At 44.1% G+C, this 19,550-nt stretch overlaps 1 protein-coding gene across 1 annotated transcript in view; it reads right to left on the bottom strand.

Moving 5' to 3' along the window:
• The window catches only part of SLC44A3 (solute carrier family 44 member 3), a 556,605-nt gene that overhangs the window by 107,470 nt on the left and 429,585 nt on the right, over positions 1-19,550 (bottom strand). Inside the window, exon 11 of the mRNA XM_069231480.1 lies at positions 8,419-8,575. Coding sequence (XP_069087581.1) covers positions 8,419-8,575 — 157 coding nt within the window. The remainder of the gene's footprint in view (positions 1-8,418; positions 8,576-19,550) is intronic.

The following is a 19,550-nucleotide window of genomic DNA, read 5'->3' as shown; positions in this document are numbered from 1 at the left end:
CGGCTGAGCTCATGCATTCGTTATCTAAAGTTTCCCCAGAGACAGAGACCCTAAATAGCCAGAAAAGAGGGTTTGGCTACCTAGGAGAGAGGAAAGGCTACTAACACCTGAAGGAGCCTATCAGCAGGAGTCTCTGACGTCACCTGGTGGCACTGGCCACTCAGAGCAGTCCAGTGTGCCAGCAGCACCTCTGTTTCCAAGATGGCAGAGGTCTGGAGCACACTGGAGGAGCTCTGGACACCTCCCAAGGGAGGTGCAGGTCAGGGGAGTGGTCACTCCCCTTTCCTTTGTCCAGTTTCGCGCCAGAGCAGGGGCTAAGGGGTCCCTGAACCGGTGTAGACTGGCTTATGCAGAATTGGGCACATCTGTGCCCAACAAAGCATTTCCAGAGGCTGGGGGAGGCTACTCCTCCCCTGCCTTCACACCATTTTCCAAAGGGAGAGGGTGTCACACCCTCTCTCAGAGGAAGTTCTTTGTTCTGCCATCCTGGGCCAGGCCTGGCTGGACCCCAGGAGGGCAGCTGCCTGTCTGAGGGGTTGGCAGCAGCAGCAGCTGCAGTGAAACCCCAGGAAGGGCAGTCTGGCAGTACCAGGGTCTGTGCTACAGACCACTGGGATCATGGAATTGTACCAACAATGCCAGGATGGCATAGAGGGGGCAATTCCATGATCATAGACATGTTACATGGCCATATTCGGAGTTACCATGGTGAAGCTACATATAGGTAGTGACCTATATGTAGTGCACGCGTGTAATGGTGTCCCCGCACTCACAAAGTTCAGTGAATTGGCTCTGAACAATGTGGGGGCACCTTGGCTAGTGCCAGGGTGCCCTCACACTAAGTAACTTTGCACCTAACCTTTACCAGGTAAAGGTTAGACATATAGGTGACTTATAAGTTACTTAAGTGCAGTGTAAAATGGCTGTGAAATAACGTGGACGTTATTTCACTCAGGCTGCGGTGGCAGGCCTGTGTAAGAATTGTCAGAGCTCCCTATGGGTGGCAAACGAAATGCTGCAGCCCATAGGGATCTCCTGGAACCCCAATACCCTGGGTACCTTAGTACCATAAACTAGGGAATTATAAGGGTGTTCCAGTAAGCCAATGTGAATTGGTAAAATTGGTCACTAGCCTGTTAGTGACAATTTAAAAGTAATGAGAGAGCATAACCACTGAGGTTCTGGTTAGCAGAGCCTCAGTGAGACAGTTAGGCACCACACAGGGAACATATACATGCACACCTAAGAGCACTGGGGCCCTGTGTGACAGGGTCCCAGTGACACATACATATAGGCCACAAACCTATGAGCACTGGGGTCCTGCCCAGCAGGATCCCAGTGACACATAACAACCATACTGAAAACATGGTGTTTTCACTATGAGCACTGAGGCCTGGCTATCAGGATCCCAGTGAGACAGTGAAAACAGTGACAAACACCCTGACATACACTCACAAACAGGCCAAAAGTGGGGGTAACAAGGCTAGAAAGAGGCTACCTTCTCACACAAGTCCTGTTGGATGAGATTTGCTTTAAAATGGCCTACAGTACCTTTCACACGGGAAGCAATCTACAGGTGATACGAGGCCTTAAAAACTCCAAGCCAGTGTATTATTTGAGCTGACGTCCATGCAGTGAGATGGTACTATGACAATGGTAGGCATAGGAAAGGGTGTGGCACACTGGATGACTCTTGTGAGTGTGTGTGTGTAGATGAGGGAATCTCAGGGTACACATATCAGCATTCCAGGGACCTCTTCAGACAGGTGGGGTGTGACCAGGCGCATGGGTGTGTAAGGTTTTTAGAAAAGGGTTGACATGTAGATGGGATGTGATGTGCTGGATGCTTGTCATATGTGTGGCACTTGTGCTGTGTATATTCTGCTTATGTGTAACTCTAGTGACAGATAGTCATTGCAAAGATTGTATGTAGTTGGAATTACTGCTGCCAAGAGTCTGGTCATACATTCCTGTTCCTGAAGCAAAAGCATGTCAACTGCCTGATGTATGAGGCCTGTTTTCCCCTAGTTGAGTGATGATGTTTTAGTTGTGTGCCATATGCTGCGATGAACCATGTTTCCAACATGTATGTGTGTAATAGGTGTTGTCCTCAGCTATTGCCCTTCAAAGGTGAACTGTACAGGATGTCAGTCATTTACATTGTGTGTGTATGTGACCGTTGTATGATAGGCATCACATTTGTAGTGTATTTTTCTGTGTCCTGATTGTTATAACATTAATGCTCCATGAGGCGACACTCCTCTTCTGATATTTAGAGCTAAAGGTGTGCCAAAATGAATAGCCAGACCATGATGTGGTGTTTGTTATCAGTGTTTATTTACAATAGTTCATTAAGTGGAGATGGTGATAATATTTAAAAAAAATTGTTCACAATGTGTTGGCGCCTACTCACTCCAGCAGCCGTGTTTGGTTGTTCCCCCGCCTGTTGCAGGGCAGCATCCTCCTCTTCCTCGTCTTCAGGCATGTATGTGTCTGGTTCCAGGAGGGGAATGTTCCTTTTGACACAAATGTTGTGCAATATTGCACATGTGAGGATGATCCTACAGACCATCTCGGGGGAATATAGGAGGCTACCACCAGTGATGTTGAGGCAGCGGAACCTTGACTTGAGGGTGCCGAAGGTCCGCTCGACAATGCTGCGTGTCCTCTTATGGGCCTCGTTGTATGCACGCTCTGCAGCAGTACTCGGGTTGCCAAATGGTGTCATAATCCATGGCTGGATGCCATACCCCTGATCAGCTGAAAGAGAAAAAGAATGGGATCATGTTGATGTAGCTGGCCCTATTGAAAAGACCTTTCATGGCAGTAGTTGTCTTGTGTTGTCTTTGACTCTTTTGCGTAGTGATGTGACATCCTATACTTGTAGGCTATACCATCTGCATTTTGTTGTTTCCTTGGCTGAGCAAGTGTTTGTCTGCTAACCGTTTGTCATCAGTATGTTTTGGGATTTTCAGTGCAGTGTGCCCTCCCTAGCATTGTGACTTGTCATACAGGTGTCCTTGTGTCTTCACTTGGGGTGAGTTGACAATTCAATGTAGAGTTTAAATTGTAAGTGTTGTTAACACGTCCATATCAAAGTACCCTGGACATCCCATACCTTTAGGCTTATGCAATGTATTAATGTAAAGGTCATTGGGACACTTACAATTTGCAAGGTGACATTTCGGCAACCACACTCATTAATGTCTTCACATTAGGCTGTACAGTAAAATCCAATGTGTGACAGGTTCAATGGTGACTTAAGAAACATGGCTAGTGATGTAAGGACCTCAGTGTGTTCCTGTGTAGATGTTGCTATTGTGGTGTATGTGTTGTTTGTCCTAGAGGGTTGCTGTGCAGTGTGTATATAAGTAGGTTTTTGTACTTACCAACAAGTAGTCCATTGCCATACCGTCCATCCTGGAAGTGTTGGTTGATGGTGCAGTGACGGAAGATGAATGAGTCATGGACACTCCCAGGATATTTAGCCACGATGTTGGTGATCAATCCCTGGTGATCGACTATGGCCTGCACGTTGATTGAATGTGTGTACTTCCTGTTGCAGTAAAGGTGTTCAGTTGCAGCAGGTGACACAAGGCGTACATGTGTGCAGTCAATTGCACCAAGGACGTGTGGGAAGCCACTGATTGCGTAGAACCCCTGTTTAGTTTCCTGCTGCTTCTGCAGTGTGTTAGGGAAGCAGATGTGGCGGGGTGTCAGGCGAATGATGGCATCCAGTACTTTGGGCAGAAATGCGGAGAATGGTGGTTGTGATATTCCGCCTACCAGGGCACCAGTTGTTTGAAAAGAGCCACTTGCCTGCATGTGGAGTACGGCAAGCAGCTTTGTTTCTGTTGGTATGGTGTGGGGTGTCACCAAAGTGGGGGCCAACTGCTGTTCAATGTTTCGCAGCAGCTGCTGAATGGCCTGCCAGCTCAACCGGTACCTCTGTATGATGTCGTATTCCCTGAGGCCCTGAAGGGTTGTTCTTGGACGGAATATCCTCTCCTGCCTTCTGCGCTGCCTTTGGGGTCCCTGCTGGTGTTGTTGTAGTCGCTGCTGCTGGGCTCTGCGTCGGCGTGCACGCTGGATTAGAATGACCTCCATGGCTCCCTGTTGCTGCTCTGCTGCTCTGCTGTTTGTTCTGTGTGTTCTGATTAAATACAGGTGTGTTTGCCCCATTTTAACGCCTACCCTGACCCAGGCGTTAATTTTTGACGCAAATCGGGCTGTGCGTCATTTTCTGGCTCCGCCTCCCGGCCGTTCGTCATTTTTGGCCAAAAGCATAAATACGACGCACGTCCGTTTAAGCCATTTTTTGGACGGGAACGCATACCTTGCATATCATTAACGCAGGGCGGGTTGCCGCATCCAAAAAATGACGCACACGGTGGAATTTTGTCATCCACGGGCTCGGGCGTCAAAGTTTAAATACGAGGCAACGTTTGCGCTGATTGTGCGTCAAAATTGTTGACGCACAATCGGCGCAAACGGAGTATAAATATGCCCCTAAGGGTCGGGACACCGTTACAATAAAGGCAAAGCAATGAGGCCCCTCCGAACAGTCTCTTCCATAAAAGTGCTCCATCTCCCAGCATTCCTGGGTCATGCTAAGATATTGTGGACAATGAGAGATTGGAATATCGATATGATAGCAAAAGAAATACATTACTTTCACATGCAGGAAGGAGGATTTGTATACTTTAATATCCTCGCTATAACACAACAGTAGGAAATTGGACCACAACGAACAGGAACCCCACACACCGACATAGACACACGGCGGTGGGGCACACGTTCCACACGCTCTATTTCTAGAGTCAAGTGACATGGAGTGTAATTTCCTATGAAGTATGATTCACTTGTGCCCGAAACTCAAAATCGAGTGACATTTCCCATGAATCCCATGTTTCACTCTGATGTATACATGTGCATCCTTTCCTGAAACACAGATCACCCTGTTTCGCCGAGACTGGGATTACACATCCCAGGTAGCATGGAGCAGCACGATGACGCATACACATGAGCTTTGACGAACAAGCTCAAAAACTCTGCCATACATGACAGACCTTTAACATGCATGGTTTGGATGATGTTATTAGGTATACCAGCAGGTGTGAACCCTTGATGAAGTAAGTCTTACTGGCATATTTTTTTTCTCGGGCGCTTATATTACTTTACATTTCTTAACTGAATCTAAAGGAGCCATCTTTACAACAAATATTCTTCTCCCCATACTGTTTGACTACAGGGTCCGCCTACCTCTGAGACCCTATAGAGCAATACATACGTATGGGCAGTGTAGGTCTAGATGTTTATTTTTCTTCCATGAGGGTGTGTTTCCACATGATTGTACATCAATCACAACATTATTTGACAAGGAGTGTTCTTACTGCTCACTGCTTCGTGTGGGACTAACATAAGTGCTCACCAATGAAAGTAAAAGATTACATGAATACTTCATTTGGCGAAAACAAACTGTATGCAACAATACACAATGAGCGTAAAAAAACACTAATTAATGTCTGTTTCTTTTTATGTATCATTCCAGACATAAATAGGAAGATTCTTGAGTAATGGTTTGTAATGTTATGCATGTGTTTGAGTTTGTGAGTGCCACATGACCTAGAGGAAACTCAAGGGGTCAATACGACCCTGGCGGACGGTGGTAATTTGGGGAAAGGTACTGCCAACAGGCTGGCGGTACTTTTTCCCAAATTATGACATTGGTGGTTTGGCTCAAGCCAAACCGCCAATGTACCACTCCATCCGCCAGGGTGGTAACAGCCTCTGGACTGGAGACTTCGGTCTCCAGCCAGGCGGCCGTCACAATCCCACCCTCAGGATTATGACCCCGCCTACTGCCATGGTTTTCGTGGCAAATCTACCGCCTGAAAACCATTGCGGTAGGCACTAGCAGCGCCAGGGAACTCCTTCCTTCCCTGGCACTGATAGGGGTCTCCCCTGCCCCCCTCCCCAGAGTCCTCCCCCACCCTCTCCCTCCCGAGCCCCCAACATCCACACACGCGCACACATACACACTCATACACACACGCATACCCACATCCACCCACGCACACACACACACATACATACCCACACCCTGCAACACACATTAACATACATTGTAGCACACACACATTCACAACACACAACATACACGTACACTCACATTCATTCATTCACGCACGCATTCCACATGCTCACACCCGCATGCATGCATACAAAAACAGGAACACAACACCCCCACACATGTACACAACACCCCACACCCCCCTCTCCTGTCGGAGAACCCAACTCACCTGTTTACAGGGGGTCCTCCGTCAGGAGACGGGACACGGCGCTGCGCCCGCCAGCAAAACACCGCCAGGCTGTATCATGGCTCATGATACAGTAGGCGGTGTTTTGCTGACGTGGCGCTGTTGCTGGCAGCAGTGCCACCTTACCGCAGTCTGCCGCCATGACCGTCGACGGAATACCGCCAGCCTTCTGGCGGTATTCCGTCGACTGTCATAATGCGGTTGGTGGCTGGTAGCCACGGCGACGGTATGTTGGCAGCCGTCACCAAGGCGGTAGGCGGCATTTACCGCTAATGTCATAATGAGGCCCTCAGTCCTGAAGAATGCCTCTGACCCTTCGGGGCAACCTAATATGGCTGAAACATGCTGACCTAAGATATTTGGGTACATAGTATACCCTACTAACATCCTCTCTTAGATGTTTTTAATCTTGTCAAAGGTATGCAGAATAAAGAAATCAAATAAGCTGTGATAGGAGAAACCTGCAGGCAATTTTTACCACAGATCCCTTAGCAATAAGAACTCTGCTTACAAACAGCATTGAGCCCGCCCCCACACACTAGGTGCAGTGGGTGAGGATCCGATGATGAAGCATGCCACTGGTGGTACTAGTACTGATGGTAGTTGGTGTGGATCCTTTTATATAATCTATGAGATGCCAGGGTTCTCTACCCCACCACAATGGTCTTTGGGACGTAAGTGAAAAGGAACAATAATAACAGGAGTGTCCTCTCTTGGTAAAATTAGAATGGGAAGCTGGCAGTATCCCCAGCTATTGCTTCTCATTCCCTCCGCCCGATAAACATAAAAGGTCATTAGCATCAGCCACTACCAAAAGCAGCAAGGTGAGTGGCGTTTTTATGAATTTAGGAGTTTGGGCATTCAGAAGTAAGGAGATTGAAAGCAAGTATCTGTTTGTATGAGGAGGCATGTTTATCTAGTCTAAATGCAGAGAAACATGCTGTTCGGCATCCTCATTCAAGAAGGCAGACTCTAAATCCCATGAGACAATAAGCAAGAATTATCCTGAAGATATCATGTGCTCTGTTGTAACTGCTTACAGCAGTTGTTGGTTTAGTGTTTCACTATGAATGTCCCTTTACTGTGTTTCACCTTGAATGAAGTCCCCTAAGCAGTGACAAATTGAGAGCTTTGCTTTGGTTTGAAGTGCCCTGAGGAAGACTGAAAAAAAGACCGGTCTTCCTCACAAGTATGAGTATTATCAGGAGCTGTGTAGAACCGCACCTGGCTTCACAGTTCTCCAAGGGGCAGATAAGCATGCTTGCTCTAATATTGTGAAATGAAATAAGAGGAAACAGCAGGCTTGTCCTCCCTTTCAGAAATGCAGTCATCAAACATGGTTCTAGGAAAACTAATTTGACAAGGTAAAATCCCAGAATTACGCTAGGTTAGATCAAGAGCATTTATGTACTAGAGTAATCTGGATAGGACTCACCGCAATTGGTACTGAATACACCAATGCGTAGATGTAATCCATCATTTTCAATTAATACCCTTAATCACTATTCTGACACTCTCCTGAATAGGCCAACATGTTTGTGACCACTGGTAGGATAAGAGTAAGATATGCATTTCTTTAGTGCACAAGGAACACGCATATGCTCATAAATAACACTTGCATTTTCCTTTTGAATTGGGTATATTTTTCTTATGTGTGCCTTACTGTTTAACAGAGGGCATAGGTACTTTGGGAGCAAGTTCTCTTTAAGTGAACTGATCCTTCAAACATTCATGCAGCATGAATTTTTTACATTGTGTTTTTATGTGTATCTGAGCTCATCCCATGTTTTTGCAACGGGATTTGTTCATATTTTAACTGAATTAATTTCTGCAGGTTATTTTAGGAGGCAGTAGGAAAATAACTTTTTACTTCGCTGCTAAAAACAACTCACAATTTAGTCAATTTAGGATGCAGTAGGAAAATAACTTTTTACTTCACTGCTAAAAACAACTCACAATTTAGTCTGCAGAAACAAATGGGCAAAATAACTTTCAAGCCTATATATGTTCAGACTACTGACTCACATTACATAGTGGCTTTCAAAAATCTAATCTTCTGCCATAAAATTGAAAAGCGAAATTATTATCAAGAACCTACCTTCTCCTTCAGGAGGTTAAGAAGACCCATGAAAATAATCCTTGGAACTCTCACCAATGTGAGCAGAAAAGACCCTTTGACAACCGTTCCTTGGTGATAGCAAAACAGGACAGACAGAGAGTTCAGAATTGGGTGAGGAGCTGGGTTATCTTTTGCCCTAGAGAATAAAAAACAAACACCATTAATACTATGCTGCACATATATGATTTGATACGTTCAATTCAATATACCTTTGAGTAGTGAAATAGCAAATGGGTGGAATTTAATTTTGTTTATTCTGTTTGTAGTGCTGATGGATATTCCAGAGTCATACCAAATATCTACTGTCACTGAACTTATTGCTATGGTTAAAGGTGACTGAAATATCCACCACCACTGCCAACACAGCTGTGCTAGGTAGTGAATAAGAATAAAAACAAAAATGTAACACCTTAATATCTCAGTCTAGATCATTTAAGTATTGAGCGGAAGAGTGTGTGACTTATCATGTATTAGACCTTGGAGATTGAATCTAGAGAATGAATCTTGACTACCTACTATATGGTGCCATAACCTACTGTGGCATTACATGTTGTTAGATCTAGAACTCCCCTATTAAGTTCTGCATTTGCCAATTGTTTATCTCCATTTGACAAGGTCAATGGAGCAAGACTCTGGAGAAAGGCAACTGATTTTGGTGCTCCACTCTGGATTCTCCAAGTTGTGAGATATCTGTACAGTGATATTCAGATTCATCTTTAGCTAATTATACGTATCTCTTTCTAAGAAAGTTTTTGTAATAACAGAGGCAGACAGGCCCAGCTACTAGCCCCAGTCCTGTATTCAATTTACATTAGTGATTCACTGAGGGAATCAGGTGGATTTAGGTGTCCCCAGCAAAACATGAGGCCATCCACATGACATTATTCCAGGTCAACTAATGTGTGGTATTTCATCAGGCAAGAGTCGACCTCCAGAGCGATCTGAGTATACCTTAAGCACAGGCAGTCAGCAGTTTCCTGGAGGACAGTATTTCAAAAATGCTTATCATGATTTGTCAAGAAAAACTCCTTAAAAAGTCAGTGAGCATTTCTATATAGATACTCTGAAGTGTATACATAACATTGATTACCTGGACCCCCTTAATGGACTCCAATCGTGATGTGGTAAAAGCTTATAAGAATAGACAGCAGAGACGTCCTGCTAAATATGGTGGTCAGTGAAAACGTCTTACAATGCCGAAGATATTTTGCTACTGACCTAGGGATCAGATAGATAGTTTAAGGTTGCATCCATGGGTTTGGTAAGCTGAAGGCTGCGGTGTAAAGGGGTGCCCTCGGATTGGCAAAAAATGCTTACCCTTTGAGGCTACCAGAACCAACACCTGCCTAGACCTTTGCAGCAGGAAGACGTTTATTAGGAACTATTATGTTTCAGTGTGATATAGCTTTGCCTGGGTTGACACCCTATTTGCTGTGGTTTGGTTAGTTATCTTCAAATCAGATAAAGCCGACCAGTTGGTTATCCACTTGTTGTTTATGAGACCGATTTCATGTTTTGGGTCTTAAAGGATGGGTCATCAGTCGACATGGCTACGATTGAGAAGGATTTTGAATTTCTGCATTAGTGTACTTTTAGGGAAACCATGCATGGGGCACGTAAGAACAGCATAGAATCATGCATTGTATAATTAACTGAATTCTATTAGCCAGGTTCCTCTTTACCTCTATTCAATCTTGATACAATTAGAGTGTTCATTTTATCAGGGAAGCCACTGAGGATTGGCGTCCAAGCTGCAGTCCCCTGAATTCAGAAATAAGGCATTAAGGGGGAAGGTTCAGGTGAAGATGGGCAAGAGAAAGGATGTAGAGATTACACTGTGGACAGGATGGCATAGAAACCACGTCAGGTGAGCCTGGGTGGGAAAATGGCATAAAAAGGCAAAAAATGACAGGTAGGGACAAATTTTGTACTAAGTTATATGAACAGTCCTTAATTCTGTTACTTCTGGGTTTATTTCTTTTTGATATTTATTTCAAAAAGAATTTAATTTAGCAAAAAGGATCTATGGTGATATAATACAAAACTTAAAACACATTACATAAATACGTGTACACAAAATATTACTCACAATACACAAACCATGAATTACATATAAAAATTTTAACAATATAAAAAAAGAGAAGAAACCATCTTGAGGTGGTGCCCTACGTATTAGAAATGTGGTCACTATTATGTCACTCCACATGTGATCCACTGTTATTTGCTAAGCCACTGGGCTTTTCGTGCACTTAACTATCACTGCCTTGTGTATTTCTTTCACACAAGCGTGATATCGTGCATCTCAATCCTTACAATATAGTCCATTAATTAGCAAGTCCAGTCCACTTACAATACAAAGAGGTCAACGCGTTTCGGCCAACTTATTTATGGCCTCATCAGGACTGGAGAAGGGCAATCATAGTTCTAGAAAAACAATCAAACAAACCTATATCAGGTATACATTCATATATACGTTAAATAAACAAATAAAGGTGTATATTACATGCCAACAGAAAATTTGATATTATATAAAGCTTTTATCAAGAGAATATTAGCTCCATTTTAAAAAATAAATTACCTCCTTAGCAAGCAAACTAATGATACCTTTATATCTTACTGTGACAAACAAAACGCTCACCACAGATACTCTTAGACCGAATCTAATTACTCCTCTGGGTAATATTATAATATTAAATTTTCTGTTGGCATGTAATATACACCTTTATTTGTTTATTTAACGTATATATGAATGTATACCTGATATAGGTTTGTTTGATTGTTTTTCTAGAACTATGATTGCCCTTCTCCAGTCCTGATGAGGCCTTAAATAAGTTGGCCGAAACGCGTTGACCTCTTTGTATTGCAAGTGGACTGGGCTTGCTAATTAATGGACTATATTGTAAGGATTGAGATGCACGATATCACGCTTGTGTGAAAGAAATACACAAGGCAGTGATAGTTAAGTGCACGAAAAGCCCAGTGGCTTAGCAAATAACAGTGGATCACATGTGGAGTGACATAATAGTGACCACATTTCTAATACGTAGGGCACCACCTCAAGATGGTTTCTTCTCTTTTTTTATATTGTTAAAATTTTTATATGTAATTCATGGTTTGTGTATTGTGAGTAATATTTTGTGTACACGTATTTATGTAATGTGTTTTAAGTTTTGTATTATATCACCATAGATCCTTTTTGCTATATTAAATTCTTTTTGAAATAAATATGAAAAAGAAACAAAGCCAGAAGTAACAGAATTAAGGACTGTTCTTATAACTTAGTACTAAATTTGTCCCTACCTGTCATTTTTTGCCTTTTTATGTTGTATTTACCCTGGGCAGGTTAGGGTTATAGGGTTCCCCCTAGTTTTGTGTTGGGTGGGAAAATGGGGTATGCACCTCAGCAAGTATGTTCATTTAGAGGAGAATGAAGAACCCAACATGGAGAAACAGATTGTACAGAGAGGTGATGGTAGCATAAAAAGGATGGTGAGTGGTGGCGGCAAGGAATGGAGTGAGGGCTGTGTAGAAGAGAGAGAGGCATTGGAGCCAAGAGGGATGAAGCCAGTACAGGCAGGCAGTTTATGGCAAGAGTGCCAGAGACCCACTGTTGGAAGGAGGACCACTAATGAGTCATGGGGCTGCATTGCGATGGGTACTGAACTGGTGTGGCTGCTAAGGGGGTTCTGAACAGAGGAGGAGAGTATGGATGAGGAAGGTGAGCTGCTACCAACAGTGGTAGAGGAGGGGTAGAGAATGTCATCTGTGGTGGTGGTACCAAGGATGCAGTAAGACAGAGGAATGGAAGGATCAGAAGGGAGCAGGAGTGGAAGATAAGGAAGATGGGCATTGAACTGCAGCATGCATTGGTTGTGAAGAAGACACAGCAGATAGAAGAGGCAACTGTAGTGGGAGTGAGGTCCGAGAAGTATGATGCAGGGAACAAGAGACCAAGATGGATGAAGTCACTGCAAACACAGGTTGCAGAGTCTGGCGGTGAATTTGTGGGAGAAAGGTTGGCAACTGGGGAGAAAGAGCAGATGGATGAGTGTTGGGATCAAGAAGGTGAAGATAGGAGGAGGCCTGACAGGATGCAAAAGTGGCAACAGGGTCAATTTGAGCAATTACAGTTGAAGTAGTAGGAATTCTAGAAACCATGGCCCAGATTAATGTCGGCCTAGCGCCATTCCAATGCCACACTAGTGTCATTTTTCAATGCTAATGAGGCGTTGGAAAGGCGAAAACGCTGCGCCATATTTACAAAGTGGCGCAATGCTTGCATTGCGTAACTTTGTAACCCCTTGCACCACATTATGTCTGCCCCAGGCATAATGTATGCAAGGGGGGGGTGTTCTGGCGCTAGGGGGCTGTAAAAATGGCGCAAAGGAATCTCTGAGGTTACTTTGTGTCATTTTTATCAGCATTGTTTTAATGACTGCTAAGTGCAGGTGTTAAAAAGAGGCTTCCATTGTGTTCAATGGGCCTCTGGGTGCTTTCCAGGATTAGCTTCAAAGTTTTTGACACTAGTCTTGCAAAGCACCGGACTAACGTAAAAAATTATGACGTCAGTCCCCCTGACTACCACCATGTTGCACCGTATTTTAAATACGGTGCACACATGGTGGCATTAGGAAGGTGCTAAGGGGTGTAAGAAAAGTGGTGCTGCACTAGGTGCAGCGCCACTTTTCATAACTCTGGGCCCATATCACGACAACAGGACAGCGGGGGATGGAAGAGAAAGAGCCAGACAGCAAGGGGAGATGCAAGTGGGTGAAAGGGACAATGGAGATCAGGGCGTTATATTGAACATCGCTTCTACACGAGGGGAACCAGTGCAGAAAGGGAGTGCCGGAGTGATGAGAGTCTTTTAAGAAGTGAAATAAGGGATGACGGAAACAGAGGCTGGGAAAGTGGCACAGGGCAAGGCAAACAATGATAGAAACTTCATTAGGATGGCAAACATCAGTTTCAGAGGAATAGTGTGGATTAGACACAATGAGTACAGAACAAGGAGGAACTTAGACCTGTACAAATCATGTGATGAAATCACCAAGAGCAATGGTTACAGTACATGACTCTAACAAGGTCAACAATGGCTGTCTACACAGCAAGTGGGTTACCGTTACCACTTGGGCCCTTACAGGCACTACAGGATGGGGGTGAGTCCTAAATACAGAATAGAAACAGTGTGAGTATGCTGGATCTACAACAAAGGAGGCTGTTTCAGGTTCCCATAAGTCCATCAGACAGTTCTAACATATTGGGTAAGGCAGCTGCAGAAGGAAGTGGTGGTAAGCAGGATGGAGGAACCCTTTTAGGAGATGCTGATCCAGGACCTGATGATATTCAGGTGTGCTGTCAAAGAGATAAAAAAGGTGAATACCGGATGATTCATCATTTGTCATGGCCTAAGGTAGATTTGGTGAATTAAATCATAGCGGCTGAAGAAACCTCAGTGTGCTAAACGAGCACTGGCGAAGCAATTGCCATGATAAGGAACAGCTGGATCACAGCAGAAATGGAAAACACACACATACAGTCAGCTTTCACATGACTGCTGATTCACCCAGCAGATTTTTCACTGTTGGGAATCCAGTTCAGGAGCAATTATTTTGTGGCAAGGCAATTCCAATGCGGTTCCCAGTGGCCTTAGCTGTTTTAGAAAGGTTCAGCAATTTCCTTGATGGATGGTGAGGGAGGTAGCAGATCAGATCAGACAATATCTTGACAACTCCCTTTTTGTAGGCTAGGCCTGAGGGTATAGTGAGTGTGCACAACTGATGGCGATGCAGCCCGGAGCGTAGGAGTTAAGTATCCTGCAGGCACCAGGGAAAACTGAAGGGACGGCAACAACATTGACCTCCCTGGGCACAGAGCTAGCTTTGGAGGGGATGATGTCGAGGCTGCCAGTGGAAAAATTAGAACCACTGATATTGGTGGAGAGAAGGTTGTCGTCAGTAAACATTGCAGAGAGACTGGCAGGGATAGTGTTCTGTAGAAAGTGTTTTCCCCCTATAGAAGCTGAGCGGTTGAAGAGTTTGTTAGGAGGGAAGTGGATGGATTTGTGAGAGTAAAAGGGAAATTGGAGGACATCAGAAATGACATTATAGTGGTAATGCTGCAAAAGATAATTGCATGCATGCACTTCTGCCTCAGAGACAGGCTTGTTTGAAGCCATATTGTTCATTATGTTTTTTTGGACCTTCCGGGTGCCAGATGTAGTGGGGGCAAAGATGCATCACAGATTACAACTACAAGACGTGAGGCTGGAAGGAAATAGGGTAATGGTGAATATAGGGAGGACCCAGACGGCCCAAAAGAGGAAAGAATGCTGGGTGGATCAGAGAAAATCAGGAAAAGCTGGAATTTCCCTGTTGAGGGTGTACAAAGGGTAGCGAGAGATGAGGGGCAGAGTGACTGATATGGTATTCATTTATGAGGATGGCAGATGTGAGACAGCTTGCCGGTATTATTAGAACTCTGAAAATATTTGCAACATGGTGGACAGCAGGGAAGGAAATACGGGGACACACACTTTTAGGAAGAGGATAGTGATGGAGATGGGATGAGGGAAGAGCCTGGGGAGATGGAAATTGGGAAGGATATGGGGTATGTAAGGTGGGGAGATGAAGGGGGGAAAGCAGTCATACTGGTTATTGCCTCCTGCCTTCAAGGTGGTAGGCAGGCCCTGGGAATGAACCATCAAGTTTAGATAGGCATCCATTCAATTGTAAAGTGGGCGAGAATCACGTAAAAGAACAATACTATCACCAGGAGTTGGGACTGGAAGATGGCAAGGTGTCAGTGCTATGATATGGTGCAAGGGGAATGAGGTGAGGCCAGCTACAGCTCATGCTATATGAACTTAGAGCAAGCCGGCATAGCGCTGACATGATTTTAATCCATGTAAGAGGGATGGGTGAATCTATTGACCTGGAGACTGAGTTGGTTTCTGAATTTTGAGGGTTTGATAGGTATTTCAGGGATAGGTGAAGTTCTTAATGATGGCTCTCTATCTCTAGCCTTTCCTTTTAGGTCCTCCCATAGGTAGCGCCACCAGTGGCCTCAGAGAAAGAAAGAACAGAAAGTAAGATGTTTGAATATAATTGATAAAGCAGGTCACCAACACCAGTGGAAGTCGGAAGTGTCGTGGTTGATGACGACCTCCTCTTGGCTTCGGGCTTCAGTGTCTCAGCGTTTCCTCTGCTCACCAGGGCTATGCCTCTTTCTCGCATCCTTGCCGTTCTCCATTTGTCAGATGAGGCTCTCCTCAGAGTCCTTCTGTTGTCTGCACCCTTTGTTTCTGATGATTGGTCTTTAATAGCCGTGGCCCTGCCTCTCTGTCCCAAAACAGAATATTCCATCTTTACTGTTTCTTGCTGCTTGTAGTTCAATTCCCTTCTTATGGTTAGTTTCTATTTCTGTACACAGAAATATGGATGGCCACGAGTAACAGGAGAGCACACCCCAGAGTTAGGTAAGTGATATGGTTCAGGAACCTCTTCCTCACATCTCCACTTCCTTACTTTCTTACGAGTAACAAATAACACCTGAGGATATCTTGAGAGATAGCCAGCATTAGTCTTTTCTACCCCCATTCAGTGATAGGTATGAAATCGAAAGGGTTGTAGGGACAAGAACCATCTTAGTGTTCGATCATTATTTCCTTAATTACGGGACATCCATTCAAGGGAGCATGGTCTGTATATAGAGAAAACTCCTGGCCTTCCAAATAATATTGTAAGGGCTCTATGGCCCATTTAATTGCCAGGGCTTCCATTTCGATTACTGCATAGTTTTGTTCCTGGTGGAATAACTTTTGGCTGATATATACTATAGGCCGCTCCTTTCCTGTATTATCAGTCTGCGACAAGACAGCCCCAAGACCTACACCAGAAATGCCTGTTTGGAGAACAAAGGGTTGAGTATAATCAGGGCACATAAGCAGGAGTTCTGCAGTAAGGGAGCATTTCAACTTCAGAAAGACATTTACAGTAGACTGGGAAGGATGTTTTAATTCCTTTTTCTGCCTCTCTGGATTTTTTAAAGAGATCAGTGAAGAGGGCCGCCAAGTCAAAGACCCAAGGGATGAATCATCTGTAGTATCCAATGAGACCAATGAAGGCCCTGAGGTCTCTCTTAGTTGTATGAAAGCATATCTTAGATATAGCAACCACATTTTCTGATTGGGGTCGTATGTGGCCCTCTCCCTAATATTTTATTTTTCTGGTGGCTAAATGCCTCATAGATGGGTTTACCTTAAGTCCAACAGTGGCTCTCAAGGCACAAAGAATGGTTTGGAGGTGCTTTATGTGTGATTCCCAGGTAGGACTATGGGTGACCATATCATCGATTAAGGCGGCAGCGTAATTTTCATGGGATTTCATGGGATTTCAGGACAGTATTCATTATCAGCTGGAATGTCGCAGGCGCCCAATGAAGCCCAATGGGTAACACCATGAATTAGTATATACCTTCTAGTGTAGAGAAGGCAGTTTTATCCTTATGTTGAGGTCTGAGGGAAACTTGCTAATAGCCTTTGCATAGGTCCAGTGTGCTGATATATTTGGCCTTTCTCAATCTCTTGATCATCTCATCTACTGTGGGTAGAGGAAATGCATCAAATTTAGAAATTGTATCCACTTCCTGAAGTTTATGTAAATGCAAATGGATCCATCTGGTTTAGGTACTGGAACTATTGGTGAGTTCCACTCACTAACAGAGGGTTTGATGACCCCAGTTTGTAACATTTTCTCTACTTCTTTCTCAACAACCTCTCTGCCTCTGGGATCCAATACGGTTTTAAGCGCACTTTGTCCCCTGGGGATGTGCTTATGGGGTGAGTTATTATGTTGGTCCTGCCAGGGGGAGGGACTATACCTACTGAAGAGGCTGCAAGTGTCTTTCCAATTCTTGTTTCAGAGTTTCTGGAAGTTCAGGGTCAATTCATTGAGCAAATAAGGAGGTTTTCCCATCTGGGGTTCCAAATAGAACCAGAAGTGGTCCTTTCCATTTTTTAAAAAGGTTTATATGATAAACCTGGGGCTCTTTCTTTTCTGTGTTTATCTTTATATGATAAATAAACAGTCACTTGATTCAGTACTTTATAGAAGCCTTGCCATTGTTCTAGTGATTTATCTTCTGAAGAGGGCATCATTAACAGGATTAAATCTCCTGCCGACAAGACCCGTACTTTTGCTGTCTTATCATATTGATGCTTCAGGGCTTGTTGTGCATTTTCCAAATTACTTTTTACTATTTCTTTATCTGATTCAAGTGTGTTTTGAGATTCACAACATATTCTGGAAGGGCGTTGGTGTCATTTTTTTCTTGTTCCCGCTCCTCTCTAGTTATGTCCAGTAAGAAGCGGGGTTGACTGCCAAGTAGTAGCTCAAAGAGAAAAATCTGTGCTTTTTTAAACTTTACATCTAATGGCAAAAACAGCCAGAGGTAACATGTCCTCCCGTTTTCTTACTTCCAGATTCGGTAATGTTTTTACGGTACTCTTAAGTGTGGCGTTATATCTTCCCACTAAACCGTCGGTATGTATACTTGTTTGATTTCCAATTGTTGACATACCTGTTTCATCAAGCAGAAAACAAACAGGGTACCTTGATTGTTTAGGATTTCTTTAGGAAATCCCACTTGAGAAAACAGTTCTATCATAGCTTTTGCTACTTGTTTGGTGTTAGGTTGTCTCAGAGTCACAACCTCGGGATAACAGGTGGCATAATCCACCAAGACAAAGATGTAGTAACATCCACTGTGGGAAGGAAGTAGGGGGCCGATAATGTCCATCCATATTCTAGAAAAGGATTCCTCAATTACAGGAATTGGGAGCAAGCGGGCCTGCTAAGGGCAACAGCTACTGTTCTTCTGACACACTGGACAGTCTCTACAATACTACTGTACTTGATTATATATACAAGGCCAATAGAACTTTTCAAGATTTTTTTTTCTCCATTTTCTCTGAGCTAAAGTGCCCCCCTCTAACAAATGGCTATGGGTTAGGAACACCACTTTTTCTCTAATAGGTCTGAGTATTAATAACTGTGGGGGTTGGGGTTTTCTACCATTCCTGTACAGCAATCCTTATCTTGTAGGAAAAACTGGGGACATACTTACTCAAGATCCTCTTGTTAAGAGGTCGTGGTCCAGGCATCTTGAAATTGGGGTTCCTCTCGTTGGGCTGCTCGAAAGTTACAATCAGAGCTCCAAACAAATCTTCAGTATAAGCCGGCATGGCGGCCTATATAGCTTTTTTCCTCTTCTCTCTTTTGTTTCCTACTTTTTCCTTTTTTAGGTTCAGACCATTCACAATCTTTCATCTGAGAAAATGGGGCATTTGCCCACCAGGATTCCCATTTCTTTCAAGACTCTTGAAGCAATGTTTCCAAATCAGGTTAATCAGTACCGACAATGAACGGTTTGGTTAGCTTAGAAATTAAATCCACCTGCGGCGTACCATGGACTCTTTGTGTTGTAGGTGAACCTCAGTTAGGGTATATAGTTTTTTGCCCCCCATGGACACATTGGATGTTGACTGATCCAGAAGGGTTGCCTACTCCTCCTGGGATCAGTTGTGGTCGCATGATCCTCTGGTGGCAACCAGTGTCCAATAGGGCTGAAATGGGCTCTCCATTAATTTTTATTTGCCAGAGATACATAGGATGAGCACCCGATAAAGCAAAATAGAGAGATCTGGCCATGCTGACATTCATGGCTTCCTCCTTCTGGGGGCAATGTCAAGCTATGAGTCCCATTCCTCCACAATGGAAACACTGGGGACCCAGACCCAGAAAAGGAGGTCTGGGAGCAGACCTGGGCATTAGGGTCACTACCTCTGTCTTCCTAGTAGAAACTGGTTTGTGAAGTCTTACCGAACTAGGGCCCATATTTTTCCAACCACTTTCATCTCACCCCTGTTATAATTCTTGTGCCCGAGTATTGTTTGTCTGCAATTTCAGCAGCTCGTTCCAAGTTCAACTGACTGTGCTGGTGCACCCATCTCTGTACAGAGGGATGTAAAGAGGCTAGATATTGCCCCAAGTATATCTTCGAGGATTTCCTCCTTAGTGGCAGTACTTGCTTTCGGCCATCGGTCAGTCATA

The sequence above is a fragment of the Pleurodeles waltl genome, chromosome 4_2, assembly GCF_031143425.1.
Source record: "Pleurodeles waltl isolate 20211129_DDA chromosome 4_2, aPleWal1.hap1.20221129, whole genome shotgun sequence".
Taxonomy (NCBI): Eukaryota; Metazoa; Chordata; class Amphibia; order Caudata; family Salamandridae; genus Pleurodeles; species Pleurodeles waltl.
The sequence above is the reverse complement of the archived record's forward strand: the minus strand, read 5'-3'. Positions and strand labels throughout refer to the sequence as shown.